At 34.3% G+C, this 13405-nt stretch overlaps 2 protein-coding genes across 2 annotated transcripts; one reads left to right on the plus strand and one right to left on the minus strand.

Moving 5' to 3' along the window:
• Positions 1-2918: 2918 nt before the first annotated feature.
• LOC133196317 (BTB/POZ domain-containing protein 6-B-like) lies at positions 2919-4761 on the plus strand. Its single transcript, XM_061332226.1, has 2 exons — positions 2919-3301; positions 3548-4761. The coding sequence occupies exons 1-2, from the start codon at positions 3000-3002 to the stop codon at positions 4662-4664; spliced, it is 1419 nt and encodes a 472-aa protein (XP_061188210.1). The 5' UTR covers positions 2919-2999; the 3' UTR covers positions 4665-4761.
• Positions 4762-6092: 1331 nt separating this feature from the next.
• LOC133196792 (uncharacterized) lies at positions 6093-8556 on the minus strand. The gene is made up of 8 exons (XM_061332651.1): positions 8490-8556; positions 8248-8307; positions 7552-7599; positions 7253-7339; positions 7093-7143; positions 6947-7009; positions 6681-6750; positions 6093-6187 (listed from the first exon to the last, which is right to left on the minus strand). The coding sequence occupies exons 2-8, from the start codon at positions 8299-8301 to the stop codon at positions 6093-6095; spliced, it is 468 nt and encodes a 155-aa protein (XP_061188635.1). The 5' UTR covers positions 8302-8307; positions 8490-8556.
• Positions 8557-13405: the final 4849 nt, after the last annotated feature.

Raw genomic sequence — 13405 nt, forward strand, 5'->3', positions numbered from 1 at the left:
GAATTTTATGTCCTCTAAGAAATGTATTATTTCGTGTATACAACAACTCAGAAATAGAAATACAAGTTATAATCAAGATTATAAATAATAATACATGTATTTGATAACCAGATTTGAATCAATATTCACCACATTTAGTTGAATTCGAAGGGGGAGAAGGGTCTTTACGAAAACGTTGAATTCAGTTTTCTGTCAGTCATTAAACTCTTACTACATGTTTACCCCCTTCAGCTTCGTTGCGAGGGGATAACATTTAATCTATAGTTCTTACAACTTACTGATTCCTTTCCTTGCATGGATATTAAAATATGTCATACAAAAAATACATAGAACAATCATTCTACAAAAACATGCCCAATTAAGAATTTTATATGTCGCTTGCAAATTCACCGTTGTAATATCTTAGCTGTAGTTGTATCATGGCTGTGGTGTTTTTCCTTTGAAGTCAAGTGTACAATAACTGGAGATACACCGATGGGCGGAGCCAGCAAACACTGTGCCATGTAAATAAATTATTGAACATCAAGGCGATTTCAACATTTTAAATTACATGTATATTAAAGAATTACAGAATTAAATGGGCTTATATACAAAGACAAATTTCTGCCAGTGAAATAAAGGTCTTTCACATAAATTACAGTGCATGTGTATCACAAAATACGAAATGTTTTTTACGGAACTCTGCAAATATTCGATCCACCGCATCGAGAAACCAAGTTCTTGACATGAATTCCACAAATGAATATCTTAAAATATCACACCTATTGTAATGGAGCCTTTTAGCAGGATTTACCATCTTTGCTGTATTCTTTGCTCAACTAGAATAAAGTTCAGCTGCACTGCATCCTTAGATGAAGAGTTGTTAACAAAGCGTTTTGTTCATGCCACAGCTCTCGAGTATGTCAAATGATAACGGGTATCTTTTTTTCTTGATTTTCGATTAACATCAGAATTTTCCATCCTTGATATTCAAAGGTTTTCTTATGAATTTCGTTAACAATCCGTTTTTATGTTAAGTTGGAGAGGTGCAATTCGACGTCCTTTCTCATGAACACACACATAAATTGTGCGAATTAAAAAATTCTGGTGGGAAGGAGAGATTATCCGTGCGGTCACCTGACAAAAAGTATATTTTTTATTGGTGTAATTAAAAATCATGCTTGAAAATTTGGGACATAACAATTATTGACGTTTTGCTTGGCCATGATACAAGAAAGTTACTGAATATTTATTATGGTGTATCCTGATTTATTTGGACGAAGGGGCGGAGACTCCTGCTTCGCACTCGTCACCGCCCTTTGTCCAAATAAATCAGGATACACCATAATAAATATACAATAACTATTACTTAAAAGACCTATTTCAATTTTAAAACTTAACGTACACACATGGTTTTGCAAATATTTACCGATATATGTGCAGTTAAAGTTTTGATATGACCGCAATATATTTGTTTAAAAACGTATTCCACTGAAAATCTTAATGTCTCATCATTCATTTACAAATTTCAAGATGAAATTTTCAGCCGTAAAAGCGTTCTAAATAGATTGCAAGGAATGTTAAAAAAAAGTTTTTCTCTATATAAAAAGAAAACAAACCACTTCTCGCAAAGAAATGCATGGATCATCATAGCATGTCGCTGAAAATCAATTAACTTCCGTAACGAGTTTGTTTTAAATTGCACGCACAGAATGCAGATTTCAAAAAGAACTGAAACTTATCTAAAAGCGGCCATGGAATCTAATATCAGTCAGCAATTTTAGACCATTACATTTTCGAAATAACAAAATAAATTGGACAAAAACGGTTGTCTCCCTTAAAAATTTAACTTCCGTAATGGTAATTCGGGAATGTTTTTGCATTAAAGGTATCAAATATTTTATTATTTTGGGAGCGAAATGTTTCATACTTTTGATTAACAGCTTAAAACAAACGTTAATTTTAACTATTGCCGAGAATTTTAAACTTTTATTGCTGGAAATTAACTTCCGTAACGATATTTTCCCCGAAATTTTAACGCAGCGGTTTATAAAAAAGCGTAAACTGTTCTAACCCACTTTAAAACGTATGAATTGAGTAGCTATTAATTTCATTCCTTATAATTTAATTTTCATTCATTTAGTGTAAGAAAAAAGAATTATTGCCCTTAAAAAATGACTTCCAATTGTACAAAATTTAAATGTATACGTCAGGCGGATAGATACGTTTTTGACGTAAGTCATTGTGTGACGTAGGCAACCCAATTTATACGATATAAAGAATTTTTTTTCCCAATCAAATACCGCCTTATAACCAGAATTAAATTATAATGAATAAATAACATCGTTGAATGCGGATTTTTCTTTTGCTCCAGTTTTTTCACGCAATTTCAAAATAATTTTACCAGTAGGCGTTTTGGTGATATCAAAGGTCAAGTACAAAATACAAATTTTATGGCACAAAATTGTCAAGAAATCATTATAATAAAGGGGTTAGAAAATTTCCCTTGATGATTTCTTCATTTTTTTTCTTGATGATCAGTGTAACATTTTGCCTATAGCATCCTATTATAGGCGTCGGAAGCAAATTGAAAGGGGGGGGGCTAATTGAAATTGGGCGGCTAAACCAACAAAAAAGAAAGTTTGGGGACTAAGCCCCAGTTTTCAATGCCTTTATATTATGTCTATCTTTGCAAAAAAAGGAGCTAAGCCCCCCCCCCCCCAACTTCCGACGCCTATGCCTACGAAAAGAAAACTTAAACTGCATAATCTAGTGGGAAAAAAATCATAGCAACTGGGCTAAAATTGAGCTCAAAATAAACATTTATAAAAACTGGTCTTTCAATGAAATATTTCTATATTCTGTAGATAACACACGTTCGTGTGAATCGAGATCGAGATCCCAAAACATTTGCGGTTGTTACAAATTCATTACATGCGAGAGGATGCGTCATAATGATAATCAGAATATGTTGATCAGGCTATTTTACAAAGTGGAAAAATTTCTTTAAATCGAGAAAAATGGAGAGTGAGAGTACAAGCAGTGTGTCTACTAGTGACAGCATGGAACAGTCAGTTGGAAGAGAACCCGGGACAGTGACCGAATCCCTTAGAGCAATGTTTAACAACGGCGAAATATCAGACATCTCCTTCAAGTTTCCGAACGAGTCATCGGAGGAGAAATCTGTCCTAAGAGCACATAAACTGATCCTTGCTATTCGAAGTCCAGTTTTTAAAGCCATGTTTTACGGTACTCTCCAGGAAGTGGGCCAAGTTGTAAATATCGAGGACATCTCCTACGACATTTTCAGAACTCTGCTGAGGTATTTTTAAACATTTGTCATGACACTATTGGTAATATCCTGTAAGGTTCTAGTCTACAAAGAATACAAATCAAAATAAATCAAAGGTACATTCTTACAAATATTTTTTTTTTGTTTTCTTTTAGATCCATCAAATATTTTGTTTGTTTGTTTTTTAAAGCCAACTTGGCGTTTTTCGTTACTAAAATAATGAACAGGTACAGTTAAAGTAGTCTACACCGTACATATATATCTTATCTATTTCAGGTTCATCTACACAGATAAAATAAAGCTTGAAGGGGACACAGTTATTCCGACTTTACATGCTGCACAGAAATACCAGATCCCCGCCTTGGTAAATCAATGCCAGTCTTTCCTAGAAGCTGCGGTCGATAGTGACAATGCCTGTGTTATATTTAGTCAAGCCAAGCTGTTTGATCTGAAAGAACTTGAAACAAACGTGCTAAGATTCATAGAGTTCAACACCACAGAGTGCTTGCAGTCAGATGGCTTTCTGTCTCTAAGCAAGGATAACTTGCGAGAAGTTCTTAAGAATGGGAAATTCTGTACCTCGGAAGAAAATCTTGTCAAAGCTACCCTTCGATGGGCAGAGGAAGAATGCAAGCGTAGAGAACTGGAACCTACTGGAGAAAACATGAGAAAATCTCTTGGAGACAATCTTTACTTGCTTAGAGTACCTTTACTTTCCCTAGAAACCTTTTCTAATCTGCTTGTTGCTACGGAAGTCTTAAATGAAACAGAACAGTTAGATTTATACAAATATTTCACGCTACATAAATTCGAAGGAGGTGCCGAAAAATTTCAGAAAGGTGCTAGGTTTGAAAATGCTCCAACCGAAGTCAAGGTTCAAAATTTATATGGGGTACTGGGACAAAGAACTGCGGGTCTTGTTTGTAAGCAGAAAATTTTGTTAAAAACTAGGTTCCCCGTCAAGTTGTGTCAAATCAAACTCCTGCCTTTTCCGAGTAAATCACTTGATGTCAATTTCTACCAGTATCACCACATGAACAATTCCCACAAGTCAGAACAAGGCCCAGAGATCAAAATTATTGTTTCGGAAGTTGAAGGTGAAGAGAAGAGTCAGACAATTTATGAAGGATTGAGAATGTCTACTAACTTGGCACCAATCCCTTTGGATTACATTTTCTCGGCAGACCCTAATTCCAAAGTTCAGCTTGTGGTTTCTGTCAGTTCTAAATGCAGAGCCTGTGGTGTTGCCACAGCACCGTTTTACCAGACCGTTGTAAAGGAAGCGGGTCTCTCTAAATATATCCCGAAGCGAATTACGGTCTCAAATGAGGCGGTGGATATGATTCTTCAAGGTCACAGCGTTATCGACATTATGACCTTCATGAAAGAATGACAAACAATTGAATTCAATAATGGTTAGTAAAACTGCAGTCTTGTGTAAACGTGCGAAAATTTGTTTTTCACATTTAATAAACAGGTAGTTAAGCTTGTCTTGTTTCTCGTCGCTTTATAATCATTAATGTAGAATTATTTTTTACCGCATACTGTCATATTTTTTTTTCAAATACAAAAAGCTGTGATTAAAAAAAAAGACAAGAACATATAAATTTCTGTTAATTCGACAGATAACAGTTCAGCTGTGCCATGTTATCATGCTTATATTAGTGACGGGGTCATCTAAAAAAAAAAAAAAAAAAAAAAAAGAGAAAAAAAGAAAGAAAAAGGCATGTCCTTTCCCGACTCAAGATAACCCCCCCCCCCCCCCAAAAAAAAATGGGTAGATATAGGTAAGGTAGAGATTTTTTTTTTTTCAAATAAAACTTTAAAGTATAAAACATATATTTAAAAAAAATTGTTTCCTTGAGGTTTTAAAAATTTTTGGAGTCGGACTTTTTCGGTCGGAAGTCATCCTCGCAAGCCAGGGGTCCCGAGTCAACACGTTGCCGTTGGACCCCTGGCATATTTCATTCAATATTTGTGGGCTGACTGTAGCGACATCTTTCGGAAAAATTACAAATCTTAATTGTTTTTCTTATCTCTCAACCAATCACATTAAGCCATTCTATGATAAACAACTTGTAACACGTGCATTTGAGGTGTCAATGTGAATCCTTATCTAACTATTTTTGAAAGCTTTAATTTGATTGGTGCTTCTCAATGAGAGAAGCAAGCCCACGAATATTGAATGAAATATGCCAGGGGTCCAACGGCAACGTGTTGACTCAGGACCCCTGGCTTGCGAGGATGGTCGGAAGTGGGAAACAGACTATTTTGTTAAACATGGCACTGGGTACAATAGTCATTTTTCCCGGCCCGAAGGCAAGAATGCTTACCCAAGAACTTAAGTTTTAAACATCGGTTATTTCTGAGGGCCTGCCTTTCAATTGATTGACTGATTGATAAATTGTTGTCTTACGTCCATTGCGAGAATTTTTCATTCATTTGAGACGTCACCTAATACCGGTAAAGGGCTTCAAATTTAGACCTATACATGTATTCTGCATTTACGGCCATTGAGCAGTGAGAGTTCTTTATCAGGTCAACGCCTAACATGACAGGGGATCTACGTTTTTAAGACCATATCCGATAGACCAGCGACGTCCACTTCTAATACCAGGCGCTTGGGGAAGGAACAACCGCAACCTATGTTATATATACTCTTAGGTTTGACGCGGCGCCGGAAATGATAATCGAACACGGACCTCCCGATTACGAAGCCAGCGCCCTGCCTCTTCAATTGAAATACCGGTGCTACGTTATGATACTTCCCCAAAGCGAGACCTAGCTGTACATGGATTCTTCTACTCTGAAGGCTGTATGGCTATACATTAGGCATTCTCCCCAGAAGACTAGCTATACAGTGAGCCATCTCCCCGAAAGTCTGGCTTCTAGCCATCCTTCTGGGAAGCCTCAACACTGTTGGTTAGTGGTTACGTGAAAAAGTCACTATATACAGTAAAACACTCTTATAGCGAAGTGCCAGGGACCAACAATTTTAATTTGTTATATTAAAACGTAATATCTGCTCAGTTTGCAAAACTTTTCAAAAGCAAGGGGAATGAATATTACTTCACTTTAAACATGAATTCATTATAAAAGTGTTCGCTATAACCGTATTTTACTGTATAACCACTCCTCCCTCCTGGGAGAAGGCCTGCTTGTCTTCCGATGAGAGGGGGGGGGGGGTTCTCACTACGGGGGAGGTCTTTTAAAAAAAGAACACGAGTCATTAAGAGAAAAATATTTTGGTTAAAATCTTTTATTTCAAAACACCAGCTAAGAATACGAGTAAAACATTAACGGCTCCTTCTACCTATGCATGAAAAACAACAAGAAATAAATCTTCTGAGGAAGTTGGGCTGAAATAAAAAAAATTATACATGTATATATAAATCAACATTCAGTAAACCAAACACATACAGGTATGTTACTGCACCTGAAAAGGCTGAATGAATGGCGATCAGCGACATTCTCCTGGTCTGTAAATGAAGTTGAATTATCTTCAGTGATATTTATCATAATCATAATGGCCAATATTTTTAACTGGTAGAGCTGATATTTTTCATTTCTCACATTTGCATATGCGATATAGAAAAATATTTTAAAGACTTAAAGACGTCCAGATTTATTTGGATTAGATGTTAAAAGTGAAAGTCAGTACACTTTAATATTTACCTCATATTCAATGAATTCTTCAGCAAGTGCATCTTTGATGCTCAGCTCAGAAAGTTGTCTGGCCTGAAACATTCAATTTTAAAGCTGGAGTACATATATACCAAGAACATCTATGTTCGAAACTAAAAAAATAATAATAATAATACCTGTTCTCTCAAGGCGATCTCTGCAGGCAACATGCACATGCTAGATATTGTCTGAAACATATTTAATAACTGAGTTAATGAACAGTTTTCGATTTGTAAGAGAATTGTAAACATGTATCTATAGCGAAACATAAATATGTTGATGGGTTAATAATCATACGGCCTGGTCAAGTTCTTTCGGAATTTCATCGTCATCGTCAACATCATCGTGTTCGACCATCATTATCATCATGGAAGCTTTGTTGCTCTAAACAACAACAGAATAAAATTTGCCGATCGTTGGTTTTATCATTAATAATTTTCTTTAAATATTTCTTTCAATAAAAGATAAAAGGTAATTAAATGGTGATAATGGATGTTACATTCTGAATAGTGTATATTATGTGAAAAAAGCACAATATTTTTATTTATTTATTTATTTTATTTTCATATGTTATTTTTTTTTCAATGGATGCCCACCAGTTGATTCCTTTGATAAGGAGCACTATTCACCTCGTTTTCTTCATTCTGTGCAAACAATAAAAAACAGCTATAAAAGAAAATAATTCATTTGAATCTAGATTTTAATTGTATTTATAATACTCGTGCCGAAGCTTACGAAAATTTTCATCCTCATGCCAAACCTACGGCAATAAGTAAAGAAAATCTTTCTGCTTTTTTTTTAATTCAAAGATTAAGCTTTATCAGCTATAGTTCACAATAGCATCCACGTCCCAAAACCATGCACCACAGAATAAAAGGTAATAAAACTGCTGAATTCTGATCTTTAGTGTTATGCCAGAGAACATCCATGCAAAAAATATCATCTTCAAATCTTTGCGTTTATGATAAAAAAAAGACCTTGTTGAAATAAGTAAAAATTAGCATAAAATGTTGTTTTTTTTTAGTTTGAGAAGGGGAGATGACAAATGGGAAGATGTCACTTAGCAAGCAAGCTTTTAAATGCTCCAACCAAGTGTCAGGAGTATTAAACTATAACCCTATATGAGAGGATATGAAAGGTACGGGGTATGGACTGTAATTCGGTATGAGTTAAGAAGCATTATAACTGCATGATTGTATAATTTGTACATTACTAACTTTCATTTAACAAAATGTTTAAAAAACTCTTCACAATAAACTTCGCAATAAAATTAGGACAACAAATACATGTACCTTGTTGTTCCCTAGATGGAACTCTGCCGACGATGGACCCGTGTTCTGATCCATTTAAAACTGTCAAAAAAAATGTTTAAGAGAATATGAAATTTAAAAAAAACATATATATTATAACAGGTTTATAGGTTTATCTTTATAGTAGCAACATTGAATTGCTGCAAAAATAAATTGCTCTTTTCTCTTCTAGACAGTGAAGCGATGTGTGCTTGCTTAAGCTTACAATTTTAATCTTTACTTACATTCGTCCACAAGCTTCCTCTGTTTCGTACAGAAAATTCTTATTGCATCCAAAAATCAAAAATCTGAATTTTGGGAAAGGCTTCTCGAATACCACGACAATTTTCTTTTGCGATCGAGCTACTACGGTCTCTATTATGACGTCACGACTTGTTGTAACGTCACGTGATTAATATTAGGAACGGTAAGTCTTAATTGGATTGTTAAGAGTTATCTTTCATTTTTTAATACCCGGTTCTAAAAGACTGTAATATTGGCTCAGATAAAATATTATGAAAAAAGACACATTTACATGTAATTCATCTGTAACTTTTTCGTAATTTCAAGACTTTGATCCTTTTAACCGACCGAGCATAAAATCTTCCATGTGTAAGGTATTTTCTTTATAAGAATAAAGTTTCTCAAATATTCACTTGTACGAATTATTACTTTCGGATTTGATATGAAATTGTCTCGGAAATCAATTATACTTTTCAGCCTGCTAGCAGCTCTGAATTGAATATGTAGACCTACTTAAGACATATAATTCCTACAATTGTCCTTGAACCTTCTGACCTTAAATCTTTCTTGACTTCTAGCCATAAAACAACTTTGACTGAAAGATTATATGTTTTAAAAAAGTCCATAACATTGTTAACATGAATTATGAACCCCAAAACGCTTCTTCCTTTGCAACTTAATGTCTTGCGTAAAAATAGATTCCGATATATATATATATATATATATATATATATATATATATATATATATATATATATATATATATATATATATATATATATATATATTTTTGTTGCAAAGGAACAAAGATTTCATTTTGCCTATATTCATAAAATTATTATTTTGATATACACTGTAATTTTTTTTTTATGTGAAGCATAATATACATTATATAGATGTAAATTAAACCATTGGTTATTTTCTTCTCAGTAATTCAATTGATCTTCACTGGATCTAAAAAAAAAAAAAGAAAGAAAGAAAAAAAAGAGACAAAGTAAGGAAAATGTGTAAAAATTCCACAGATAAACGTAAAACTAGAAGTTTCAGCAAGATTAAATTGTTTTCAAAATTATCTTAGATACTGAAATGACCTAATAAATTTAATATAAAAGCCTTTGGGCAAAGTGCCGTTCTTATACAAAAAAAAAATAAAGAAAGAAAGAAATTAACGTTTTGGAAAAAGAGGATTTGGTCAAGGATTCATAGAATATTCTCTATACTTTAATATATCAAAATGCATAGGTTATCAGGCAAATTTGAGAGATATTACAGAGCATTTTTTAGCAGACATAGCTCTTGCAATTAACACCAAATGTTAATTAAAGGATTTTGTTCATACATTCCATTTACTCTATGTTCTCAGAACTTATCACCTTTCTAATTCATTTTATAAGCATTATTTAAATAGCCGTAAAATTGTGAAAATTACCGATCTTTTAGGGAATTTTTGGCAAATCATTATAGATTAAAATCATGTGCTGTGTTTAATATCAACTAAATTTCTATTTTTCATGGGTACCAATTGCGCCCCGTTATTAGCAGACCTTTTTTGTATTCATATGAAGCAGAATTTATCTAAAATCTTGTGCGTGAAAAGAAGAAAACACTTGCTGAGGCCTTCAACTCGACATTTAGATATATCGACGACGTATTGTCAATCAGCAATGGCTATTTCCATTCTTATGTCGATACGATATATCCTTGTGAGCTTGAGATAAAAGATACCACAAAGTCTGACACATCTGTTTCATATTTGGATATTTTACTTGAAAAAGACGTTAATGGTAATCTAACAACCAAGCTTTATGATAAACGTGATGACTTTAACTTTTCAATCGTCAACTTCCCTTACTTATGCAGCAATATACCTTCATCTCCTGCATACGGGGTATATATCTCTCAGTTGATTCGATACGCAAGAGCATGCTCTACGTATGTACAATTTCTAAAAAGAGGTAAATTAATGACAAGCAAGTTGATGAAACAAGAATATCAGCTGTCTCGTTTAAAGTCATCATTTCGTAAGTTCTATGGTCGATACAATGACCTTGTCAGCAAATACAATTTATCATTGAGTCAAATGCAGACTGACGTTTTCACAAATTGTTAGGCCATTATTTACACACTGAATTGTCGACGGATTTTTCCGTTATTTCCCGATCATGACAAGGAGAACACGGCGGGTGTAACCAGTCGGCAGGGATGCTCACTCCTCCATGGCACCTGATCCCACCTCTGATGATTGGAGGTCCGTGTTTGCTCTGCTCCTATTTTGTATTGTTTGATGGACTTTTGAGCCTGAATACTGTTCGTTATCTTCATATATTTCATTCTGAATAGAAGAATATGACAATTTCAGTTATTACAAATCTTACCATATGTCTTAAAAAGAAGATGGGCGTACTTGGCGTGCGATCTGCAGGAATCATGTGTACGAAACATCTATGGTTTAAATGTCCACGATTGGTCGGCTGCCCATTAGTGGACAGACCTTACAAAGTTACGCACATAGGAAAATGTTTAGATTTAAATTGAAATAGCTTGCAAATTTGAAATATTTTAGTCTACTTATCTTAATATTTACGATAACACAGTAACTCTTCATATAAATAATAAACACCTTACAAGAATAGGGTATGATATATGAAATGAAGTTTCAGTAGGTTTGAAAAATTGCTTTCGCTCCCCGTGCAACTGAACGCAAATTAACTTTTATAAATCAGTAAATAAAATTCAACTGATAAACAACTTGATTGTTTGTATAAAAAATAAAATAAAAATAAAATGCTCCATGCGAGGATCGAAAAAAAAACTTAACACCTTAGTGCGCTGGACTAGTAACGCGTACTATTGAGCTATCATCGCTACACAAGCATCATGGAATTTTAAAATAACAAGCAACGCATTTATAAATTGGTATTTTTTGGAAAAAGTTCATTTTTTATAGTCTCTGGGTCTTCTCTCCATTTCTTACAAATGTTTGTTCGTTTCTTTGAATGCAAATGCACACAAATGCCTTTTTAAAATCGTGGAGAGATGACCCAGAAATAGCAAATTTTTAGAAAAAAGTGTTTAAAAATGTAAATTTTTGTACTAAATGACTCATCTAGCCATGTTTCAGATTATTTTTAAGGAAATCAAAACACACTATAGGGAATATTTTCCTTTCCTATTTCATAAGAACATAATACATCAAAGAAATGTTAAAATTGAATTTGACAATTCAATAAAGTTTTCACTTTGCAAGTGCGCCCTGATTCCTGCCGAATGCCAATCAAAAGCGCCATCGTTCTTTAGGGGGGAAATGACTCATGAGAAAATAACACATTCAACTGGGAAAAAGGTACCTTGTTATAACCCCCACCCCGCTTGAAAAGTGGGGGGGGGGGTGTATATAGTGATATGGGTGTCTGTCTGTGCATCCGTCTGTACGTCCGTCCGTTACGCTTTGTAGTACCAATCTCTTATCCGCAACTCCGCCTATACCACTGAATAAAATTCAATGAGACTTTCACAGAATCTTTATTACACAGTGCGATTGGTCGCCCGCGTGGCGCAGTGGTTAGAGCGTTCGCTCTAGAGTCGCGGAGTAAGGAGTTGATCCTTACGTCGCGGGTTCGAATCCCACTGTGGGACGTGGAGACCGGTCCTTCGGATGAGACCGTATAAACCGAGGTCCCGTGTCGCTGTAGTTGTTGGCACGAAAAAGATCTCTCACTGCTCAATGGCCCTGAGTGCCGAGTATAGGTCAAAATTTGCAGCTCTCCACCGGCAAGTGGTGGCATCTCCATATGAGTGAAAAATTCTCGAGAGGGACGTTAAACAATAAACAAACAAACAAACAAAACAAACATAGTGCGATTGTGACCTCCTACTTTATGTTTTAAAAGAACAGATATTTGGGCTTTCCCACAGGAAAAAAAAAAAAAAAAAAAAAAAAAAAAAGGACTTTGTCTTTATAATCATATGGGAGGCGGGAAGGGGGTATCATTTTGTGAACTCAGAGCTCACAGTACCTCTAGTTTTTAATTTGGGAATTGAGTTTTTTGAACGACCCAAAATATAGACAATCGAGAGCCCTGATATAAGTAAAATAAAATTCTAAAATATTCCAATAATCTGTCTTTGGCTTACCGCCTTGACTTCATTTTATTGATTGACATTGCATTGTAGTGCTGTGCAATAAAATGCAGTTAAATTCTTATTATGGCAAACAAAAAATCCACTCATCAGTCAAAAAGGAGTGTTCATTTCTTTTGGATCTCTTGCGTATACTCAAACTAGTCATTCGATTAAAAAAAAAAACACGTAACTTTGCGAAAGTCCTTCGACTTAATTACTGATTGTTAATTTTGATTCATGTCAAAGAAAACAAATATTTAAGAATATGAGAATAAAAGAAAAGCTCTCTAGTCTGTTTTTGAAACCTTTTTTTTCAAAGCATAAAATGAAAAAAAAGTGTGTGTATTCAATCAGTTTTTAAATTCAATTAAGAAAAAAAAATTGACTAAGTTAATTTTGATTGGACTATTTGGCAGGTATCACAATGTATCGCATTGTATTGCAGCAGAGTGCAGTATGGTGCAATTCTACTTGTATTTAAACAAGCACAATTCTTTTACTTGTCAATGCATTAGAAATATTCCCCACCATCCACCCTCCAAAGATAGCTTTTATATACAATTTGTCCTTGTGATTGAATGTTTCTTTGGAAATTTGCATAATGTAAGTTTTGTTTCAAAGTTCGATAACTCAAATCATGTCCCTTTGAACAACGTAGACAAAACGATCATTGATTTCTCCTTTATATTATGTAAATGTTTAAGCAATGCTAACGAGTAACAGGCTTGTATACTATATATAAGACGTTAGAGAGACATTCACAAATGACCATGTGTTAAAGTCAGAGTAAATAACG

The sequence above is a fragment of the Saccostrea echinata genome, unplaced genomic scaffold (assembly GCF_033153115.1).
Source record: "Saccostrea echinata isolate AGI-Se365-2 ecotype Australia unplaced genomic scaffold, CSIRO_AGI_Sech_v1 ptg000030l, whole genome shotgun sequence".
In the NCBI taxonomy this organism is placed as follows: Eukaryota; Metazoa; Mollusca; class Bivalvia; order Ostreida; family Ostreidae; genus Saccostrea; species Saccostrea echinata.

Bases quoted from the DNA above. Each gene is read 5' to 3' on its own strand.
- LOC133196317 (XM_061332226.1), top strand. From the start codon at position 3,000: ATGGAGAGTGAGAGTACAAGCAGTGTGTCTACTAGTGACAGCATGGAA. The intron at 3,302-3,547 runs GTATTTTTAAAC...TATCTATTTCAG, and splicing joins ATTTTCAGAACTCTGCTGAG to GTTCATCTACACAGATAAAA.
- LOC133196792 (XM_061332651.1), bottom strand. From the start codon at position 8,301: ATGGATCAGAACACGGGTCCATCGTCGGCAGAGTTCCATCTAGGGAAC. The intron at 7,010-7,092 runs GTATTATTATTA...TGAATGTTTCAG, and splicing joins AGATCGCCTTGAGAGAACAG to GCCAGACAACTTTCTGAGCT. The intron at 6,751-6,946 runs GTAAATATTAAA...CTTCATTTACAG, and splicing joins AAGAATTCATTGAATATGAG to ACCAGGAGAATGTCGCTGAT.